At 69.1% G+C, this 16,867-nt stretch overlaps 2 protein-coding genes across 10 annotated transcripts; one reads left to right on the top strand and one right to left on the bottom strand.

Moving 5' to 3' along the window:
* The first annotated feature begins 714 nt into the window (after positions 1-714).
* Positions 715-7,333, top strand: CORO6 (coronin 6). Of its 6 annotated transcripts, none has more exons than XM_075113128.1 (12): positions 715-964; positions 2,958-3,272; positions 3,885-4,007; positions 4,448-4,577; positions 4,674-4,855; positions 4,985-5,104; positions 5,329-5,448; positions 5,844-5,948; positions 6,034-6,179; positions 6,254-6,311; positions 6,401-6,628; positions 6,749-7,333. In XM_075113128.1, the coding sequence occupies exons 2-12, from the start codon at positions 3,027-3,029 to the stop codon at positions 6,869-6,871; spliced, it is 1,581 nt and encodes a 526-aa protein (XP_074969229.1). In that variant the 5' UTR covers positions 715-964; positions 2,958-3,026; the 3' UTR covers positions 6,872-7,333. The 6 variants fall into 6 exon arrangements, with proteins under 6 accessions (XP_074969229.1, XP_074969232.1, XP_074969230.1 ...); XM_075113129.1 differs by having other exon boundaries at positions 716-964; positions 3,073-3,272; XM_075113131.1 differs by lacking the exon at positions 5,329-5,448.
* A 111-nt stretch (positions 7,334-7,444) lies between these two features.
* ANKRD13B (ankyrin repeat domain 13B) lies at positions 7,445-15,527 on the bottom strand. 4 transcript variants are annotated; one of them, XM_075113124.1, is made up of 15 exons: positions 15,313-15,527; positions 11,672-11,807; positions 11,339-11,463; positions 11,209-11,254; positions 10,791-10,934; positions 10,476-10,665; positions 10,318-10,384; positions 10,140-10,221; positions 10,004-10,068; positions 9,795-9,925; positions 9,524-9,681; positions 9,287-9,439; positions 9,036-9,196; positions 8,744-8,824; positions 7,445-8,653 (listed from the first exon to the last, which is right to left on the bottom strand). In XM_075113124.1, exons 1-15 carry the CDS (start codon positions 15,421-15,423, stop codon positions 8,426-8,428), a joined length of 1,878 nt encoding a protein of 625 aa, XP_074969225.1. In that variant the 5' UTR covers positions 15,424-15,527; the 3' UTR covers positions 7,445-8,425. The 4 variants fall into 4 exon arrangements, with proteins under 4 accessions (XP_074969225.1, XP_074969228.1, XP_074969226.1 ...); XM_075113127.1 differs by having other exon boundaries at positions 8,748-8,824; positions 15,313-15,522; XM_075113125.1 differs by having other exon boundaries at positions 9,287-9,681; positions 15,313-15,525.
* Positions 15,528-16,867: the final 1,340 nt, after the last annotated feature.

Below are 16,867 nucleotides of genomic sequence, written 5' to 3'. Positions count from 1 at the left end.
CTGCCTTTCCAGGAACCACGGCTCCCCTCCCATGGGTCCCCGAGCCCTACAATCCCTTAATCCCCTTGGGCCAGGGCATCCCTGCGGGGCTGGGCCTTGCTAAATCCCAAATCTGGCTTCTGAATGTGCATGTAACCACCCCACTACGCAGGGCTGGGGCTGGCGTGGGCTCACCCCCATGGGGTTGCAGCCCCCTCGCTCCTGGGGGCAGGCAGCGAGCCCACGGGGTGCTGGGAGCCCCCGGGGTCAGCCCAGGGTCTCTGTGGGCTGCACTGGCCCCAGGGTGGGGGGGACCCATCGCAGGGTGGCAGCCCTGCGGGATGCCCGGCAGCCGTGGGTCCTGCTTGAGCCCCAGGCAGAGGTGACCTGGAGATGGGGGGGTGGCAGCAGTGGGGTGTCGAGGGCTGACCCTCCCCTTGGTCCCCCCAATACTTTGGGAAGATGCTGCCTGGCAGGAGGGAGCAGAGGGGCTTCTCCTGCCCCCCAGCCTCCCGCGGCGCTGGGCAAAGGGGTTCCCATGCACCGTGCCCGGGATGTGGGGGGGGGCGGCTGCGGGCACCCTTGGGCCCCCCGCTTTTGGGGAGGGGAGCGAGGGCCGGCTGTGCCAGGGCTGCCCCCATCCCTGCGGGGGGGTGCGGGGGGCAGGCCGGGGGCCGGGCAGGGTGCGGGGGCAGGCGGGGCCGGGGCCCCCCCCCGCTCCTCTCCCGGTGCCCGCCGCGGGGGGGGCTGTGCCGGCCCCGGCGCCCGGCTCGGCTCAGCTGTTCTCTGCGGCAGCGGCGCTGCGCGGAGCCGAGCCCAGGCGCGCCGGGCGGGAGCCGAGCGGGGCCGGGCCCCGGCGAGCCGAGCCGAGCCGAGCGGGGCCGAGCCGAGCCCAGGCGAGCCCAGCCCAGGCGAGCCGAGCCCAGCCGGGCGGAGCCGAGCGGGGCGCAGCGCCGGGCGCGCCCGCAGGAGCCGCGGAGCGCAGGTGGGACGCGGGGCCGGGGCGGGCCGGGGCCGGCGGCGGGTACCGGCAGCGGGGAGGGAGGGCGGCGGGGCGCTGGGCTGCGGCCCCCCGGGCCCCCCGGCCCCTCGCCCGCCCGCCGCCCGGCAGGAGATGGCTATATTTGGAAAGTGACCTCTGGTCGTTCCCGAGCAGCCGCTGCGGATTCAATTGTGGCAACGTAATGGCACGGCCGGGGAGAGGGAGCGGGGAGCGGGGCTGTCCTGCCTGCACCGTGCCCTGCACCCCGCCTGCACCCCGCCTCTATCGCGCCCGTACCCCGCCTGACCCCACCTGCGCGCCGCTAGCACCCTGCCCGCACCCCGCCCGCACCCCGCCTGCTCCCTGCAAGCACCCCATCCGACCCCGCCTGCGCCGTGCCTGCGCCCCACTCACACCCCGCTAACACCCTCCCTGCACCCCGTCTGGCTGTCACGCCTGCAGCCCGCTAGCACCCTGCCTGCAGACCACTAGCATCCTGCTTGCACCCCGCCTGCACCCCATTCAGCCCTGCCTGCGCCCTGATAGCACCCTGCCAGAACTCTGCCTGCACCCCATTCAGCCCTGCCTGCACCCTGCCCAACTCTGCTTGCACCCCACCTGCACCCTGCCCAACCCAGCCTGCACCTTACACGCCGCCTGCACCCTGCTCAACTCTGCCTGTACCATATCTGCGCCTCACTTGCACCTTTCCTGCACCCCACGCCCTGCCTGTGCCCTGCCTGCACCCTGCCCAGCCAGCCAGGCCTTCACCCCCTCCCCTGCGTGCCCACACCCCAAGCTCTGCTCCCACCAGCAGAACACCAGAGGGCAGCCCCGCGGAGCCCACCCGCTCCTCCTCAGGGCTGGGGAACCATGCCCGGGGCCATGGGGGTGATGCCAGCCCCTCCTTGGTAGCAGAGCTCCCAGCCCCCCCAGCGCCTGGCTCTGACCCGCACCCGCTCTGCCAGGGCAAGGGCAGCGCTGAAGGGCCACGGGGACCCCTGGGGACACCCAGGGACCGGGCACATGTGGCTTGGCTTGGCGCTGCACGTGCCCTGCCCAAAAGCCACCGGCTGGGACGCAGAGGAGCAGCTCTGCTCCTGCCTCTGCCCGCTTTTGCCCCGCAGGCTGGGGGCAGCGGTGCCCAGCTCCCCAGCTGGATACGGCCCCTGGCAATGACTGAGGCCGCAAAGGAGCCCAGGGGAGTCCCCAAGGCAGCCAGTGGCTCGTGGGTGCTGCAGACCCCCAGCACCCGCGGTTTTGAGGTCCTGAGGGGCTCAGTGCCCCCACGCAGGTCCCAGGAGCAGAGCAGGCTCAGGACAGAGATGGGTGGTTACAGGCAACATGCCCAGCTGTGGCCAAGGGCTTGGAGACCCCACTGGGGCTGTGCTGAGAACGGGGGCTCCTCCGCACCCCGGCGTGCCCATGGGACCGCATGGATGTGCTGGGTCCAGCCCTTGCCCAGGGTCAGTGGCAGGCGAGTGGGTTGGGGCTGCAGAGTGGGTGGCACACGCGGAGCCCCAGGGCAGGGGCCCATGGCGGGAGGCGTGGGGTGCACAGCGCTGGGGACACAGCCTCCCTCCTGGGTGCTGGGTTGAGCCGGGCAACCTTGGGCCACTAATGGAGGGTGGGACACGAGGGGAGAAGCTGTGACCTAGTACATGGCATCTCCTTGGCCACACCAAACTCCCCTCAGCCCTGCTCCTCTACTGCTGATGTGCCAGCCCCAGTGCCAGCCGTGGGGCATGGCAGAGCTGTGGGGCATGGCAGAGCCATGGGGCATGGCACAGTCACGGGGCATGGCACAGCTGCACATCATGGCACGGCCACGTCCCTGCCCAGCCGTCAAGCGGCTCCAGCCGCGGGATGCCCGTCCCCAGCACTTGCAGCACCCACAGCCCCCTGCACCAGGGCTACCCCCAGTCCCCAAAATGGGGTCAGGGCCACACCAGGCACCATCCTGCACCCTCATCCCCCACCATCTCCATGTCCCCAGGCTTTCCCCAGTGCCCAGGGTAGGGGGGATCTCTCGGAGCGCAAGGCCTGAGGGGGCCGAAACCCCTCCATGCTGTGCCGTGGGGGGGGTCATGGCCTGACCCTGCGCCCCCCAGCCATGAGCCGCCGCGTGGTGCGCCAGAGCAAGTTCCGGCACGTCTTTGGGCAGCCGGTGAAGGCCGACCAGATGTATGAGGACATCCGCGTCTCCAAGGTGACGTGGGACAGCTCCTTCTGTGCTGTCAACCCCAAGTTTGTGGCCATCATCGTGGAGTCTGGCGGTGGGGGGGCCTTCATGGTCCTGCCCCTTGCCAAGGTGAGCGGGGAGGCTGCGGGGGTCTGGTCCCCGCGGGATATGTTGGGGAGGGGGACATGCTGGTGGGCTCTGCTTTTGGGGGACTGCTGTGGCCTCAGAGACCCCCAGCTTTGCCCTGACATCCCCATCCTCACGTGGAGGCTCAGGGCAGAGGTAGTCTGGGGTGGCCATCGGCTCCTGTGAAGGGTGACAGACTGGGGGGTGATACAGGAAACCCCTGGCTGCATTCTCCCCAGGCCAAATTCCCCAGGGGCATGTGATGCCCAGGGATGCCCAGTGGGGTGGGAGTCTGCCCTGCCCACCCCAGCAGAGGGGCTGGGAGGGGGTCCCCAACCCCTCCTTGCCATCAGAGGGGACAAAAAACAACCTCTCCTTGGGCACATTGTTCCCCTCCACGTCCCTATGGGGCCTCGTGCTAAGTGAGCCCCATTCCCACTGTGTGCCTCAGTTTCCCCCTTCGAGGTGGGTGCAAAGCTCTGGCCACTGCCGGGGCACCCTGCATGCCCCCACTGGTGCCACAGTCACACGTGGTGGCTGGGCTGGGACTTGGGGGGACTCGTGGCAGGGCCCCCCCGGCCTCTGGGGACTCATCCTGGCACCTCGGTATTGCAGACGGGACGGGTGGACAAGAACCACCCACTGGTGACGGGGCACACGGCTCCCGTGCTGGATATTGACTGGTGTCCCCACAATGACAACGTCATCGCCAGCGCCTCCGAGGACACCACCGTCATGGTGAGGGGCCGGACCCTGGGCGGGAGGGGTGCGGCGGGTGCTGGGGGAGCGGCGCAGAGCGTCCCCCCGCCTTTGCTGCCTGCGAAGTGTCACTGGCCTATTTTTAGCCCCAGTGCCATGCGTTCGCGCTGGCGGCGGCTGCTCTCCCCATGATGCAGCAGTTTGTGCTAAATATACCCGCCCCAGCGACTCAGCACCCAGGAATAGCTGGGGGGGGGGGCTGGGGGCCCAGCCGTGCCCCCCTCCCTGTGCCCACCAGTACCCTGAGTACTGGGGATGCCCCCCAGGATGCAGGCACTGCTGCCATCCCCTCACCACCCTCCCCGCAGCCTGAGCTGGGATTAACGATGAGGTTAATTGGCTCCAAGGCCCTCAGCCACTTAGTGTTTACCTGTGGGGTGATCCCTGCCGCCCCACACCCCGCTCTCGCCCCCCCCCAGGTGTGGCAGATCCCCGACTACGTCCCCGTGCGCAACATCACGGAGCCGGTGGTGACGTTGGAGGGACACTCCAAGCGGGTGGGCATCATCTCGTGGCACCCCACTGCCCGCAACGTCCTGCTCAGCGCAGGTAAGGGGGCCCAGGCTCACCCTCCCCGGGGTCGGGTGGGATCCGTGGGGTGATGGTGTCCACCTCGTTGACGTTGACCCCGTCGATCCTCCTCAGGCTGTGACAACCTGGTGATCCTCTGGAACGTGGGCACGGGGGAGATGCTGCTGGTGCTGGAGGACATGCACACCGACCTCATCTACAACGTGGGCTGGAACCGCAACGGCAGCCTCCTCGTCACCACCTGCAAGGACAAGAAGGTCCGCGTCATCGACCCCCGCAAGCAGCAGGTCGTGGCGGTGAGTGCCCCCGCCGTGTCCCCCCACCATCCCGCCGCGGGGTCTCCCCGCCGTGTCTGCCTGACCCTACTAACCGCCCGCACCCGCGCATCTCCGTCTTTGGTTTTAACCCGCTAACGGCCGGCGCAGGAGAAAGCCAAACCGCACGACGGCGCCCGCCCCATCCGCGCCATCTTCATGGCCGATGGCAAGATCTTCACCACCGGCTTCAGCAAGATGAGCGAGCGGCAGCTGGGCCTCTGGGACCTGGTACGAGACGGCGGCTCCCGCCCGGCCAGCACCGCCCTGGGGACCCTGCGGAGCCAGGGATGCGCCGGGTGCCAGGGATGCTTTCCGGCAGCACGTGCGCCCCGGAAGCCTCATGCACCCCCCAGAAGCAGGACTCAGCGGCTGTTTTGGGGGACAGATCCGGACCCCCTCCCCATTTTCCCCCCCGCCCCTGCCCCGTGCTGACTCTCTCCCCCTCCCCCCAGGAGAGGTTTGCCCCCCACGAAGGGCTGAGGCCCGTGCGGGCCATCTTCACGCGGGAAGGACACATCTTTACCACGGGCTTTACCAGAATGAGCCAGCGGGAGCTGGGCTTGTGGGACCCGGTAACGAGGCCGCATGGAGTGCTGCCCTGGGAACTTGGCACCCCCCGACCCCCTGCCCCTCCCTGCCCCAGCTTGGAGTGCCCACTGCATCCCCCCCAAAAAAAGATGCCAAGTTCCCAAGTGTGCCGTGCTGTGCTGGGCGTGGGGAGGGGGCTGGGAGCAGGGGGAGGGGGGAGCCAGGCTGGGGTGCACCCAGTTGTGCAGGTAAGCAGGTGTGGGACGGGGGGTGCTGAGGGGCGGGGGGGCATGCCAAGCTGCCTGCCTGGGGGTTTGTGTACCCCAGGGTGGGATGAGCCCCGTCCCCGCGGTGTGCCGTGGCTAACACGTGTGACTAACTGGGATGGGGGTTTCGGGGCCACCATTCACACCCCCGCCCCCCTGCACCGGCCCTGCAGAAAAACTTCGAGGAGCCCATCGCCCTGCAGGAGATGGACACGAGCAACGGGGTCCTGCTGCCCTTCTACGACCCTGACTCCAGCATTGTCTACCTCTGCGGGAAGGTAACGCCCCCCAGAGAGCAACCCCTCCGTGCCACCCCTTCCCTGGGGTGCCGGGGCTGGCTGACACCCGTCCCCACGCGCACAGGGGGACAGCAGCATCCGGTACTTCGAGATCACGAACGAGGCACCCTACGTGCACTACCTGAACACCTACAGCAGCAAGGAGCCGCAGCGGGGCATGGGCTTCATGCCCAAGCGTGGGCTAGATGTCAGCAAGTGTGAGATCGCCAGGTGAGAGGTGGGGGGGGAGGCGGCTTGCGGTCGGGGGGCACAGCCAGACTCTGAACCCCCTCTGCCCCATGTAGGTTCTTCAAGCTGCATGAGCGCAAGTGTGAGCCCATCGTCATGACGGTGCCGCGCAAGGTGAGCCCGCTGGGGTCCCAGGGGAGATGGGAGGGTCTGGGGGGTATGGACACCCCCCCATCTCACCGCTGTCTCCCTCACCTCTGCAGTCAGACCTCTTCCAGGATGACCTGTACCCCGACACGCCGGGGCCTGAGCCAGCCCTGGAGGCGGACGAGTGGCTGTCAGGGAAGGACGCGGAGCCCATCCTCATCTCGCTGCGGGATGGCTACGTCCCCGTCAAGAACCGGGAGCTGAAGGTGGTCAAGAAGAACATCCTGGACAACAAGCCCCCCCCGGGCCCCCGCCGCAGGTCCACCTGCGACTCTGACCTCTCTGTGAGTGTCCTGGGAATGGGGGTGTCATGGTGGGGCTGTCCCCCTCCCTGGGGTGGCCTTGGGGTGCTGGAGGGGGCTTCCCAGTGACCCTGTGTGTCATTCCCTGCCCCCGCCCTGCAGCGGCCAGCCTTGGAAGAGGTGCTGGAGGAGATCCGTGCCCTGAAGGAGACCGTCCAAGCGCAGGAGAAGCGCATCTCCGACCTGGAGAACAAACTCTGCCAGTTCACCAATGGCACGGACTAGCGCGGTGGCCAAGGCCACGGGCAGGGCGAGGACTGCCCCGGCCGCCCCGGGGATTAAAGCCGAGTCCCCGCAGAGGGCAGGAGCCCAGAGCCGTGTTCTTTCCCCAGGAGCCAAGGCTGCGGGGGGGGGGTTGGACCCTGACGCCCCCCACCCCCCAACACTGGTATCAGTGGCATCCTGCTCCTGGGGTGGCCCTGCACATTGGCACCCCGCTGCAGCACCCGGGGGGTGGGCGTCCCGCTTCGGTGCCCGCAGGCTGGGGCTGCTGAGCCTCCCTCCTCAGGGACCTGCAAGGCGGGTGCCAGCACCCTCCCAGGACAGGGGGGCTCCAGCCCCCCCGGCCAGGATGCACTGGGGTATGGTGCTCCCCCGTGCCTCCCCCTGCCCCATCGCCCCCCTCAGCAGGTGCTCCCAAACAGCTTTTTCCTCCTGGGTCCCCCTTTAATAAAGGGCTCAGCCACCCGTGGCTGCGTGGCAGGTACCGGGGACGTGGGACCACCACATTGGGGGGCCCTGCCTGCACCCCGCTGCCCGCACGGCCACGGTGCAGGCAGAGAGAGGCCGAGAGAGAGAAACATTAAAGAGCATTTATTGGTGTTGGCCGCAGTCGGAGCTGCTCGGGCTCCCCCAGCCCTGGCCCAGACGTCGCTTGTGGGGTGCGTGGCAGGGAGCGGGGGACACGCCAGCTACGAAAAGTCCCAGGGGAGTGAGCCCGGCCCCTGCCCCCTGCGGCCCCTGGCCCCCATGTGCAAAGGACGAGCAGCCTGGGCTGGGGGGGCCGGGGGGTTAGCACCATTTGACGTAAGGTTTCTCTTGGGGTCAGCGCCCAGGACGAGGGGGTGCAGCGCTGCCAAGGGGGAGGGCATCCGATCAGGGCAAGGGGGTGCGAGCAGGGGATGGGGGGGGGCTGACAACGGGCACCCTTTTGCAGGCACCCCCCCGGCTGCCCCAGTGGCCCCCCACGCCAGGGTGGTGGGTGAGGTGGCTGTGCAGCCCCATGCTGGCTGTGAGGTGCAATGGGGCTGAGCCCCCCCCCCGCCCATTGGCAGGCAGAGCAGCTCCCGGGTAAGTGCACTTGGTAGCGCCTGGGCAGTGGGGCTGAGGGGGCTGAGCAGAGCCCCCCAGCTCCGGGGGCACCCCAGGACCCCACGTGGCTGGCAGCTCCCCTGTCTGGGGCAGGCTGTGCCCCCCACCGCCTTCCCGGGGCGAGGGGCCGAGCAGCACCCCATAGGGCAGTTGGGAGGGGGTAGGCCTGTCCCAGGGATGGGGTACAGCCTACGGGGTTGCTCCCCCTGGTCCCTGCCACCCCAGCTGCAGGGCTGTGACCCACCCCGCCTCGTCCTGCTGTGGGGTCCCTCCCCACCACACCCCAGTACCGCCCTGGCTATGGGGATGATGTCCCCCCCCCTCCCGCGCCAGGTCCAAATCCTGCACCCCCCTCCCCATTTGCCCCCTGCAGTGCCTGGGCTCGCTCCTCCCACCCCACTCCCCCTCCGTGCCCCCATACGTGGCACCGACTGTGTCCCCGTCCCCATTGGGGTGGGGTGGGGGGGCTCAGCGGGGGCACGGGGTCACTTCTCCATCAGCGAGAGCTGCAGGATCCGCTGCAGCTCCTCTTCCTCCTGGCGCGTCCGGCGCTCGGCTTCCTCCTGCTCCCGCGCCGACAGCGCCATGGCCAGCCGCAGCTGCTCCGCGTAGCTGGGGAACAGGGCGCTGGGCCCCCCGCCGCCCCCCGGGGCCGGGGCGACAGGAGGCCGGGGGGCCGCTGTGTGCTGGGGAGTCCTGGGGGGGGGGGCAGCAGGGCCTCAGGGGGGTTCCCTGCAGGGCCGGTACCTGCTCCCGCTCCTCCCCGGGGGGCTGGCTGGACCTTACCAACCTGTCTCCTCGGCGGCCCTCGTGCGACATGGGGTGGGTGCCCGGCTTGCTGTTGGTCAGCGCTTCCCAAATGGTGACCTGTAGCCAGTGGCAGAGAAGTGCTTGGAGGGTGGCACACCCCCTCCCCCCAGCACCCCAAAACCCAGCCCCTCTGCATGAGCTGGGACCCACCACTGCAGGATGCCAGGATGGGGCAAGGTGGGGTGAGCATCCTGGGGCAGCATCGGGACAGGGTGGGCAGTGGGGTTGCCCAGCTGGAGGGGGTGCTGGGGGGGGTGGCAGGGCCCACCTGGTCGTACTCGCTGCCTGCTTCCAGCAGGCTCTGCTGGATGGCGAACTGCAGCAGGTCATCCTCATCCTCCCGCAGGGCGTCCTGGTGGGTGCCCACCACGCTGTACCCCCGCGGCACCTCAAACAGCGCCGGGTCCATCTCACATGCCCGGCACGAGGCTGCGGGGAGACGGGCATCGGCATGGTTGGGCACGCCGCTATGTTCCACCCCTCCCATACACCCCACCATGTTTCCCCCACCCCACGTACTCAGGGAGCTGGAGCTGCTGACGCTGGAGGAGTCGCTGCTGGGCGAGGGCGCCTCGCTGCTGGGGCTGTGCCGCAGGGAGCTGACGGGCTCGTCGCACCCGTTCAGGTTCCCGAAGGTGATGCGGGCATTGAGGATGTGGAAGATGGGGATTTCTGTGGGAAAGGGGGGAAAAAAAAGCAGGGAGGGAAGCTGGCTGTGCCACCCATGACAGCAGCAAAGACCCCCCCTCCCCGTACCGATCTTGACGGGGAAGCCGGGCGGGAGGCGCAGGGTGATGAAGTCCCGCAGTTTGGCGAAGAGCGCGTTGCTTATTGCCATGAGGTCGATGATGGGGGCAACCTGCTCGCAGAGGGACAGCGGGTGGTCCTCGCACAGCCACAGCTTCGCCTTGAACCTGCCGGGGACAGGCGCCGGGCTGGGGACCCCTGCCTGCCCCCCCCCCCGGGTGCTCTGCAGTGGTCGGGGGGGGAGACAGGAGGGTCCTAAATCTGCTCCTTCCCCCCTCACTTCTGTGTCTTGGTGGTGAGCTCCATGGGCCGCCCCATGTCCCGGTTGCCGAGCTCGAAGTTGGGGTTGAAGTACTCCTCAGGGGTGATGGCGGTGGGGTTGGCGTGGCTCAGCGTCTGCGTGATCAGTGTCTGCGGGACACCTCGGCGGGGTAACGGAGGGTGCCAGCCATGGGGCCACCCGCCCACCAGAACCCCCAGGACACTCACCCCATTGTTGGGCCCCACGTGCTGCTCGGCGATGCCCAGGAAGGACTGCAGGGGGGTCTTACTGCCTGCAGGAGAGGAGGGGGTGAGGACCGGAGCCGGCGCAGCGTCCTGCCCGCCCAGCCCGTGCCGGCTCCACCTTTGCTCTTGCCCTTGTGCTGGTCCGAGAGGTGCTCGGTCCGCGTCCGCGTGATCAGCTCCACATTGGACGCACCGTAGACCTGGCCGAGGAGGGGGAACACCAGAGGTAGCTACTCCCTGCCCCTCACCGGCCATACCCACCTCAGGCAGCTCAGCCCCCCCACCCCTCCCCTCACCTTGGCCTCGTACCCATTCACCATTTCTGTCTTCTCGCTCCTCCAGCCCAGGATCCCGGACTTGTTCCTGGGGTGACACAGGGCACTGTGAGCCACGGATGGTCTCGCTGGACAGGCATCCCGGGGTGGGACCTCAGTGCCCCCCACCCCCAGCTCACCTCTCAAAGGCAATGTTCTTGGTGTCGAGCTGGGTGGTGACGACGGGGGCCGTCAGCCGCCCCATCACCTGCTCCTCAGTGGGCTGCACAGCAGCCAGCAGCACCTCCTGGTCGTGGCCGGCCAGGGCCAGCGTCTCCGAGTAGACCACCCGCCGGTCGTGGTCGATCTCCATCACCACCGCGCTGGTGTCTAGGGGAAGGGGGATCAGGGTACATGGGGACAACCGCGGTCCCCACCATGTCACCCATGGTGCAGTGCCAAGGGGCTCTGCTGGGGCTCCCCGGTGAGGGGACACAACGCCGGTGCCGCCTCACCTTGGCCCCGAAAGACGAAGCTGCGGTTGCCCCGCTGCCAGGTCATATGGTCGAAGCCCAGCAGCGTGGTGTCCACCCGCAGGTTCTGGCCACTCTTCCACACCTTGTAGGTGTCGCTGGGGCAGATCTTGGACACCAGCGGCACTGGGGAGAGATGGCGATAGCCCAGCCAGGGATGGGGCCACGCTGCACCCCCCAGGTGGGCTGCAGTGCTGAGCTGGTGGGCGATGTGCTCCAGAGCCCAGCTCGTCAGCAGGATGGGGGTCTGCGAGCCTGGGGTGTAGGGGAGGGGAAGGGGCCAGGTATCCTCCACCCTGGGGATGGGCGCTGGGGCTGGGGGCAGCACCAGAGATGGGGGAGGCTCTGCTGGGAAACTCCTGCTCCCCCCTCATCCAGCTATGCTCTGCCCCGAGCTTACCCCAGCTGGTGAACTCCCACTTCATCTCCACGTAGAAGTCCTGGGCCTGGGGAGAGCGCAGCGGGGTCAGGAGGAGCCTGTGGCTGGCATCCCTCCCCCCCGTCCCGGTGGCCCCACCAGAGGGGGGTACCTTGCGCAGCTTCTCCAGCAGGATGGGGATGCCGGCCAGGCGCTTGATGGCTCTCTGGTAGTCGCGGTAGCGCAGGACCAGCTGCACCAGCTCCAGGTCACGGGTGCTCACGGCCTCCTGCAGGACTGCAGGGCAGAGACAGGCAGTGCCCAGGGGGGTGGCACGGCACAGCATGGCATGGCACGGCACAGTGGAGCCGGCCACTGCGCAGGAGCCACACACGTACCACCGCGTGAGCTGTCCCCCGGGGAGCTGCAGCACCAGGCGGAGCACACCCGTGCCTGTGCCCGTGCCAGGGACCGAGGACCGAGGCAGCCAGTCCTCCCGGCTCACCTGTCCAGCCACTGCGGTTCTCCTTGCCCACATCAGCGCCATGCTTCAGCAGCACCCTGGCACACTCAAGGTGGCCCAGCGTGGTGGCCAGGTGTAGTGGGGTGCGTCCTCGGGGGTCCAGCTGCTCGATGTCGGCCTGCCGAGAGGGAGCGGGGCTCAGGGGGCACCGGGATCTCACGCCCACCAGTGCCCTCCCGTAAACACAAGGCTCCCAGCTGGAGCAGCTGGGGAAAGCAGCCGACATTTGCTGATATCTCAGCAAGCTTCCCCATCCCCGAGCTCCCCCAAGCGATGCACATGTACTGCACCCCAAAAGGCTCTCCCTGCTCCCCACAGCCACTGCCAGCCCCATGGGGAGGGTGGGGAGAGCATGGAGGTGGCTGCCAGCAGCCAGCATGGCTCAGTATGGTCAGGCTGGGCTGCACCCACCAAGCAGGCACAGAGCAGGGGCACAGCACGGCAGCGGGGGAGCACAGATGCCCCCGGCACAGTGCAGAGAGCCCTGCAGGGCTTGATGCAGCTGCAAGCTCAGGAAAAGCCCCCACCTCTGGGCTTGGGGGGGGGGGGGGTGGGGTTGCTGCCCAGTTGCCAGGCAGCAGCTGCCGGCAGCCCCCCTCCGTCGGGGCTGGGAGCATGGCAGGCGATGTGGGCTGCGGCGGGCGCACGTGTTCCCCTGCCTGAGCCGGGGGCGGGTGGCTGCGTGAGCAGAGCGGCTGCTTGGAGGATCCCCGGGCCCTGGGGAGCCGCGCGCTGGGGCTGCGATTGTTTGTGCCAAGCCCAGAGCCTGGCGCCCAGCCAGCCCCGAGGAATCCCTCACCCGCCGGCAACAGCGGTGGGTGCCCCGAGCACCTGTGGGCCCCGCTCCCCACGCAAGGTGCAGCATTGCACCCGTGGCCAGGGCTGGGGGCATGGCTTGGGGCTTGATGGAGCAGCAGGGGAGTGCTGAGCCTCTGCCCCCCAGCACCCAGCTGGGGCAGAAGCCTTGTGCCCGGAGAGGGACATTCAGCTGCTGCCAGGGTAGGAGGCAGTGGGGGTGCACCCTGAATCAGGGCATGGGTTTTGGGAAGGCCACTCCCAGGAGCACAAACCTGGGTTGCAGCACCCAAGGGGGCCAGGCACCCCAGAGGCATTTGGGGCTGGGCAGGGGTGGGGTGTGGGCTCCCCATGCCCAGGCTCTCGCTCAGCAGCAAGTCCCTGTCTTGCTCTTGGGCATGTCCTGCTGTCCCTCTGCCCTGGGAATTCCCCATCCCTGCCCAGGCTGTGGGCATCCTCACGCCCGTCATCCCCAGGGGCTCACTGGCCGGGGGACCCCCCCCAAGGCTGCCCACACTGCCAGAGCGAAACAGCCCCCCAGTTCTCCAGGAGCTAGCGTGCTGCTCCAAGGCTCTCCAGGCGACTGCTGCTTCTTAATTGCGCTAATGAAATGACTCTAATTAAAGCAATCGCCCCCCAGCCGGGGGATGGGTGCTGCAGGCTCAGCGGGGCTCCCAGCTGCAGCCCTGCCCCAGCACCGGGCAGGACGAGGGTCCCCGCTCTGGGGATGCAGCACTGGAGCCAACCCCGGGGGACACGGCGTGACCCAATTTTCACCAGCAAGAGCTCAGTCCCAGGCCCTGGCGCTGGGATGGCTCCAGCTCGGGGGCTGTGGCACAGACCTCTGAGTGCTGCCCGTCCTGGGACTGTGACATCCCCCAGGGGATGGGGACGGGGACAGGGATGGCTTTGGGGTGGCAGCAGTGCAGTGCAGGACGACAGCTTGGCCGCTCCTCCTCCCGTGCCAGCCAGGTGCATGGCACGGCGCAGCCCCCCTGCCATGGCTGTCCCCAGGGTGGGGGACCTCAGCGCGGGCACGGACCCCAGCGCCTGCTCCCGGGTGGCAGTGAGGGACACGGGTCAGTGCAGGGAGGTCCCTGTGCAGCCCCAGGGCCCTGCCACGCATGACAGGGCAGGCTGCGATGTGGGGTGTCCTGGCACAACTGGTTCCATGTCATTGCCTGCCACGCTGTCCCTGCCACGGGGACCCGCTGGCCCTCGCACCCCAGGTGGAGGCAAGTGTGGATGGGAGCTCAGGGTGACAATTCAAGGGTGACCCATGCAGGGCCCTTGTGGGGACGTGGAGAGGAGCAACGCTGCCAGCTGTCCCAGCACCTCCCAACCCCAAACACCTGCACATAGAGTGGGGGGCCCTGTGTGGTGCCACTGCCCCATGCAGGTCGCCAGGGTGGCAGAGCCCCCAGGCAGGGAGACCCCCAGGCCCCAGCATCCCACACAGCACCAGCCCTGACCCGCTTTCCCAGGAGATGCTCCAGCAGGGACAAGGGCCGAGCCGTGCCCCCACATGCTCCGGATGAAGGCGGGGGGCTCAGCCTGGCCTGACCTCTCCACCTGCTTCCCCCAAACTCTGGGGTCTGGCCTGCAGCACCCATGGCCCCCCCCCCGTGCACCCCTGGGTTGCACGCAGGGCTGGCTTTGCTCTTGCCCTGCAAATGGCAGCGGGGGTGGTGGGAGCCCAGTGGGGGCCGTGGCAGAGCCCCTCCACTGGCCAGGCTTGGGGGGGGCGGGTTAGAAATCCCCTCTGCAGACGAGCGGGGCCGGAGCCGCCCTCGCAGCCCCTGCATCTCCCTGCGCCCGCCAAGCCACCACCGCCTGCGCCCAGCTTTGATCTCTGCCGCGCTGGGCTCCTGGGAAAAATGACCCCAAATTACCACGGAAATAAAACCACTGGCGATGGGGTGGGGGGTCGGGGCGATGCTGGTGCAGCCCCCTGGCCGGCCCCCACAATGGAGTCGGGTGTGGCGGGAGCCATCGCACGCATCCCGGCGGGAGCATCACTGCATGGTGGCCCCCCCGTTTCGTGCATCACAGGGGTCCATCCGGCATGGCCCTCAGCACCCTGGGGTGCTGGGAGCTGGGCTGAGGGACGGGGGTGCTCGGCACAGCCTTGCTGCCGGCCTCCCTCCAGCGCCTGCGGTTTCCTGCGTCTTCGGGGTTGGGTTTTAATTACCTGAATTGCAACGCCACGGGGGAGAGGGAGGCTGGGAACCCGCCTGGGGACGTGCCCGCGGCCCCGCTCTGTCACCGCTGGCTGGAAGGTTCCCAGGCCGGGGGGCACAGTGGGTCCCCTCACCCCGAGAACCTGCCTGGCCTCCTGGGGCTGGGGGCGCTGCACCCCGGTAGCATCAGGGCCCTGTGTCCCCACCCCGAGAGGGGCTCAGCCTGAAGGCGGGGAGCCGGGGCTGCACCCCCAGCAGGACTGGCAGCACCCTGAGAAGCAGGGTGCGGGTTGGGGTGCCGGGGGCCCGCAGAGGCCTAGCAGGGAGCCGGGGACACGTGGGGAGGGATGCTTGGGGCTGCGTTGGCCGAGGGATGCAGGGGACCCGCGGGTGGTACCCACCGCTCCGCACCAGTCCCGGGGGCAGCTGGCACAGCCCCGGGGTGCAGGGGGACACGGGACGCCCCCAGAGCCCTGCCAGCCGCGGGAGGGACCCCATGCCCACCCTCATCCCCATCCTCATCCTCATCTCCATCCTCATCCTCATCCCAGCCGCGAGCAGGAGCCCGGCTGCAGCCCGGCAGCATTGCATCAGCCCGGGCCGAACCGGGCCGTGCCCGGGGGTGCTCCCCCCCGCCCGCCACCCCACCTGCTTGGCGCTGAGCTCCCGGTCCAGGTCGCGGGCGCGGTTGTGCCAGACGAGGTAGTGCAGCGGGTACCTGCCCTCCGGCCCCTTCCTGCCTGAGCAAGACGCGAGCATCCTCCGTGCATGCTGGAGCGGCGCGGCGGGCGCGGCGCGGGGCGGAGCGGGGCGCGGGGGGGCGCGGGGCGGGGCGGGCACGGCACCTCCCGCCCGGTGCTTCCCCCGCGCCCCCCGGCACCGCCCGGCCTCATGGGACTTGTAGTCACCCTACCCTTCATCGCCCCTTCCTCCTCCTCCTCCTCCTTTCCCCCCCTCCCCGCCCCGTCCAACCCCGCACCGCTCAGCCCATCACCGTGGCCTCCGACCCGGCGAGGGTGGCTGCAAAAGGTGACCCCGCTGGCACCCAACACCCCTCCCTTCCCAAATTCCCCCCACTCCCAGACTGATTTCCCCCCTCCCAGCTGACCCCCGCTCCCCCCATGGGCCAGCGGGCCCAGGCACATGGCAGGGCAGGGGCGAAGGCGGCAGGCGGGGGGCCGTGCAGGGGCCGTGCGGGGGGCCCCAAGCCCCCCCCCACCGCGGGCAGCGGCAGGCACGGGTCCCTGGCCCCGTTTCCTTTTCCGCCTGCGTTTCTCCGGGGCGGGCGTCGCGTTTTCCGGCTGCTGCCCGAGAACAATGCGAGGCTGGGCCTCCGCCGGCCGCCTCGGCCTCCCGCCGGCGCCACGCTCCTGGCCCCCCACCCCGCCGCCCCCCACCCCGCCATGGGGCTGCCACCGACGGTTGGATCCCCCGCGTCATTATTCTCTGCTCAGCCGTGACGAAGGCCGCGGTGGTCGTATCCCCCTGCCCTGGTCCCCACACAGCATCCCCCATGTCCCTGCCAGCCTTGCTGCCCCATGACGTCATGAGCCGTCTCCCCGGCAACCAGCGGTGAGGTCACCAGCGGCACAGGCCACACAGCCTGGCCTGTGGTGGTGGGGGGCAGGATCTGGCCCCACTCTGATGGCTCCTGCCTGGGATGGCCATGTCGCGGGGTCCAGCCTCCACAGCTGCCTGTGGGGTCCCCGTGGGGATACTGGGGCATCCCCCCACTGCTCCAAGTGCTTACAGGCTCCCAGAGGGGGGAACAGACCCCAGATGGGCCCCAGTCTCCCCCATCCCCCCAAAATCCCCTGCTGTATCCCACTCCACACATCCCCAATGCAGTGTCCTGTCGGCACTGCTAGGGTCCCCCCTGGGGGTCCCCCATGTTCCAGGACAGGACCCCCCTGGCTGACCCGGGCTGCCCATGCTGCACCCCATGGTGCACCTGTGACAGGGCCAGGGTGGCAAGTGGGGGTGAACAGGAGGGGAGTGTAACGTGCCAGAGCTGGCACTGGGGTCTGGGGGGTGCCCAGGCGTGGGCCTGAACGCAGGATGAGTGCCCAGAGCCAGTGCTGGGATGCCCAGAGCAGGACTGGGGCAACTAGGAGGTGCCCAGGGCTGGGACTGGGGTGTGCAGGACCCGTTCTGGGACCATGACCAGGACCAGAGGGGTGCCCAGGACCCCAGAGGGGGGATG

The sequence above is a fragment of the Phalacrocorax aristotelis genome, chromosome 18 (assembly GCF_949628215.1).
Source record: "Phalacrocorax aristotelis chromosome 18, bGulAri2.1, whole genome shotgun sequence".
Classification (NCBI taxonomy): Eukaryota; Metazoa; Chordata; class Aves; order Suliformes; family Phalacrocoracidae; genus Phalacrocorax; species Phalacrocorax aristotelis.
This window is presented reverse-complemented; position numbering and strand designations above follow the sequence as displayed.

Excerpts from the sequence above, each read along its gene's own strand:
- CORO6 (XM_075113128.1), top strand. The coding sequence starts at position 3,027 with ATGCTGTGCCGTGGGGGGGGTCATGGCCTGACCCTGCGCCCCCCAGCC. Across the intron at positions 5,105-5,328 it reads AGCTGGGCCTCTGGGACCTG|GAGAGGTTTGCCCCCCACGA; the intron begins GTACGAGACGGC and ends CCCTCCCCCCAG. Across the intron at positions 6,180-6,253 it reads AGCAAGTGTGAGATCGCCAG|GTTCTTCAAGCTGCATGAGC; the intron begins GTGAGAGGTGGG and ends TGCCCCATGTAG.
- ANKRD13B (XM_075113125.1), bottom strand. The coding sequence starts at position 15,423 with ATGCTCGCGTCTTGCTCAGGCAGGAAGGGGCCGGAGGGCAGGTACCCG. Across the intron at positions 10,385-10,475 it reads AAGAACATTGCCTTTGAGAG|GAACAAGTCCGGGATCCTGG; the intron begins GTGAGCTGGGGG and ends GTGTCACCCCAG. Across the intron at positions 10,069-10,139 it reads GCACAAGGGCAAGAGCAAAG|GCAGTAAGACCCCCCTGCAG; the intron begins GTGGAGCCGGCA and ends CCTCTCCTGCAG.